This window comes from Triticum dicoccoides, unplaced genomic scaffold (genome assembly GCF_002162155.2).
Source record: "Triticum dicoccoides isolate Atlit2015 ecotype Zavitan unplaced genomic scaffold, WEW_v2.0 scaffold236056, whole genome shotgun sequence".
Taxonomy (NCBI): domain Eukaryota; kingdom Viridiplantae; phylum Streptophyta; class Magnoliopsida; order Poales; family Poaceae; genus Triticum; species Triticum dicoccoides.
In genome coordinates this window covers 558-4132 of record NW_021247600.1, presented here as the reverse complement: position 1 = coordinate 4132, position 3575 = coordinate 558, and the positions used below count along the sequence as shown (strand labels likewise).

The 3575-nt window shown below is 42.9% G+C and overlaps 1 protein-coding gene across 1 annotated transcript; it reads right to left on the bottom strand.

The window, feature by feature from the left end:
* Positions 1-143: 143 nt before the first annotated feature.
* Positions 144-3108, bottom strand: LOC119345416 (mediator of RNA polymerase II transcription subunit 15a-like; the record flags this gene model as incomplete). Its single annotated transcript, XM_037615503.1, has 4 exons — positions 2846-3108; positions 2296-2407; positions 731-838; positions 144-268 (listed from the first exon to the last, which is right to left on the bottom strand). Coding segments are annotated over exons 1-4 (608 nt in total), but the record flags the coding sequence as incomplete, so codon positions are not given.
* Between the last annotated feature and the right edge of the window lie 467 nt (positions 3109-3575).

The window sequence follows — 3575 nt, the reverse complement described above, 5'->3', positions numbered from 1 at the left end:
TATCATATCACGTGGAAAAAATTGGCCCAGGAAAGAAAATTTCTCCTCTTTATATGTGGGAAACCAAATAAACTGAGGAAGGATCAAATTAATTAGATGGAGGGGAAATCAAATAAAATCCATTAGAGACCCAACATACATACATCATATCGACGATCCTGATGCGATCCTCTTGTTGAAGCATCGCGCGCCAATCACCTCTGGCTGGGGGCGTGCCGATGGTGGGGTCCCACCCGATGGGCCCGTCCATGGTCCAGATCGGCGATTCCTGTAAGTGGCTTTGTTAGGTCTCGAGGGAAGGGATGGTATCGTGTGGTTAACTTGACCGCCGCAGTCAGTCTGCCAACAAATCCCCTTTGAGCTATAAAAAATTACTGTAGAGAAAGTTGGATAAAAAAACAGCTATAACAGAATCCCACTCCATGATTTTTTGATGAGACATTGTATCATCCAGCTCAAACATCCGACTATCTAGGGAAAACACAGTGCAATAATATTTTATTGAACCAACAGGTTGAACTGAGTTACTTACTGTGTCGCTCTGGGTTCAATAACTACATACACATGACACAAGCTAGATGCAAAATTCTTATGCATTATACTAAACTGGAGAGGGTGGGTTATTTAATTAAGTAAAGCACATAATCTGAGCACTTGCTGCAATAAAAAAACATTGACATCCAAGCGAATAAGATAAATTGTGCAACACTCAGTTTACTGTATATGGTACCTTCCCGGAGTTGGTTTGATCTGGAATCACTCGAGAATTTCTAGGGGCCTGTTGTGTCTTCATCTCCATAGAGAGCATTCTCAGAGAAATCTTCCGCAAATAATTAGACTGAGTAATACAAAAGAAAATGATGTTGGAATTAAGCACGACTTAACTTGCTCGAAACGTGAATGTGTCCAAGTCCAATTAGGATTAATAGGCCTACTAGGATTAGATTTCCTACGTCTCCGTCATGTAACTAGCTAGCCAGCGTGCTATAGATACATGTACGCAGCCCCTGTAAGAACCAGAAAATTAAAAAAAAGCAAGAAGTATTCAACAGGCTCGACACGAGCCTTTGGCCATCAACAAAGTCTACCGATCCGTTTTTCCTGTTTGCTTTGGCCAAGTTTACGCATCAGTTCCGCCGACGATACTGAAGTGAATCGATCGCTAGCTCGAAGGTGACGTAGGAGGAGCATGCGGCTAGACGTGCATGTGCTGGACACTGTTCATCAATCAAGGTGACTGTTAGCTAGCTTTGCACGTACGTGTGTGTGCTGCTGCTATCTGGTGAATTGATCTAGCGATCAACAGGCAACAAATGATGTAAAGTTCTATACCAAATTACTAATAGTGGCTTGCAACCAACAATTCTTGTGTGATTAGCAGTTTAGCGCGGTTGAGAAGGTGTTTCAGTGTTTACCATTTGAATTCAAAGAAAGTCATGTAAGAAGAAAAGCAAACTGCCTCAAATAACGGAAAATCCAAATCAAAATAGTGACCGTGTGGCCCTACTTTATCAAATAAACAAGTATTCACCATAAGTGAGTTAGGCAAAATCATGAAGAGTTGCAGGCTGCGCCTTGGTTTGCCACAAATAAGCTAGACGAACAGAAATTCAAAATGGGAGTAGTGATATCGTACACCGCAACGAAATAAAATTCGTTTGATTTTTTTTTTTACCAGACTAGAGTAGATGCAATTAAGATGAAGACTGATCAGACAGAGGGAAGGAGGGATTGTTTGATTTTTGGTCTGAGATAAATGGTTGTATACCATTGCGTATCCCATGGGGGTAGTACTACTACTATTCATTAACAGAAGATAGTTTTATTTCATCTATAACAAATTCGGATGCACTGACACATGGCATAGAAACATGCATCGGAAGAATAACAAACTTTAGACAGTTAAGGTACAACGCAGCAAGAATCAATATGGGATAGATGATAACCAAGACCATGATCAGCATTTTATGTAACATAAAAGAAAAACTTATTAACTTAGATTTGTATGTATAATAAGTGTGAAAATGCTAAAACTTATTAATCAATACTCCGTTTGTTCCCAAGCATGAGAAAAATCAGGATATGTTCACAAGAGTAGGTAAAGAAAACTTTGGCAGCTGGGGAGCAAAAAAGCCACCCGAGGTTTCACAACGAAAAAAGTGGGAAACTACTAAAGGTATTAGAACATGATGTAAAAAAACTTCATTAGCCCATATATAAACCCTGTTTGACAAAAAGAAAACCCGTAATAATTAGTATTCTGTCCCTGCTCCGAAGATATATCGGTTAAATTACCTGATTGGTTGCGGCAGTATAGGCCCAGTTTTCAAATCCCGCAACGATTTCTCGAAGTTGGTTCAGTTCCTCTGGCTTAGATACTCGCAGAAAATTCTTCGTAGCTTCCATTCTACACGCATAATGCAAAATGGGAATAAATTGGATCTGAGATGAAAAGCGGAACGAGTAGGCAGAGAGGAGCAGCCAACGAGGGTAGATCTCCTACCAGTAGTAAACGTGAATGGTTTACCAGCCATGAGAATTTTGCCAGTAAACTTGTGTTAAATTGTTCAGTTAATGAAGTTGGATTCAAAGCAGAGCAGGCGCCCCAAAAGTTGCTTTTTTTATTAATACTAATAAGAATCTAACGGAACTGGGAGCTAGATCCATCGACGACGAATCTGTATGGATATGGCTAGATCAAATCTAAATATCAGATGGATCGATGAAAAAACTGACGGAAATTCCTCTTTGTGGTTGTATGTGGAAAGGAAACCCGAAAAGCGGTGGAAGGGCAAATAAGATGAAATCAAATCGAATGAATTAGAGTGAGTTCCAACATACATACATCATATGGACGATCCTGCTGCGCCCTCTGGGCTGGAGCTCGGCTCGCCAATCACATCCGGTAGCTCTGGGGAGCGGGTCAACGCCGGCGGCAAGGTCGGGCCGGCAGTTGGCCTCCATGATCTGGATCTGCGATTCCTCGTCTCGTGTAGTCTCCTTGACTTGGCCGCTGCTGTCGGTCTCCTTAACAAACTCTCGTCTCTCGCCTTCCACCGAAGCTTTGTGTTCGCGTGCAAAGAGTGGAGTATACGATGCACTTTCCATCCCGTTTGTATTCCGTCAACCTTGCTAGCTTACTACTAGTGGAATAATCTATCTATGACATATGGGTCCCACTTGTCAGCGGTGGGTTAGAAAATACTAGTAGGAAAGAAGAATGGCGTTCGGTGCCGTGCAAGTGCAAGCTAACCAGTACAGCAGGGTCACTTCATGCCTGCCGTGGAGATGCATGATCTTTTCGACCCAAACGTCATCTATGCAAACGACCTGGTCACTGACCGGGCACAGACACGTCCTTATGTCAAGTCCATATCTAGAGCGGATATGGGAGGCCCGGACGCCCCCGAGCACGTCCGTCACATCGTATCTGTCAGACAGGACTTATCACAAATTTTACAAATCATTCGTCGCCGTCCTGACCCTCAGCGGGCCAGCACGGCCACAAAAACTTCACCCCGTAAGCCTCACCGCTATGGACACAGTGGTCGCTCTGGCAGCAGCCGTGGTCTATC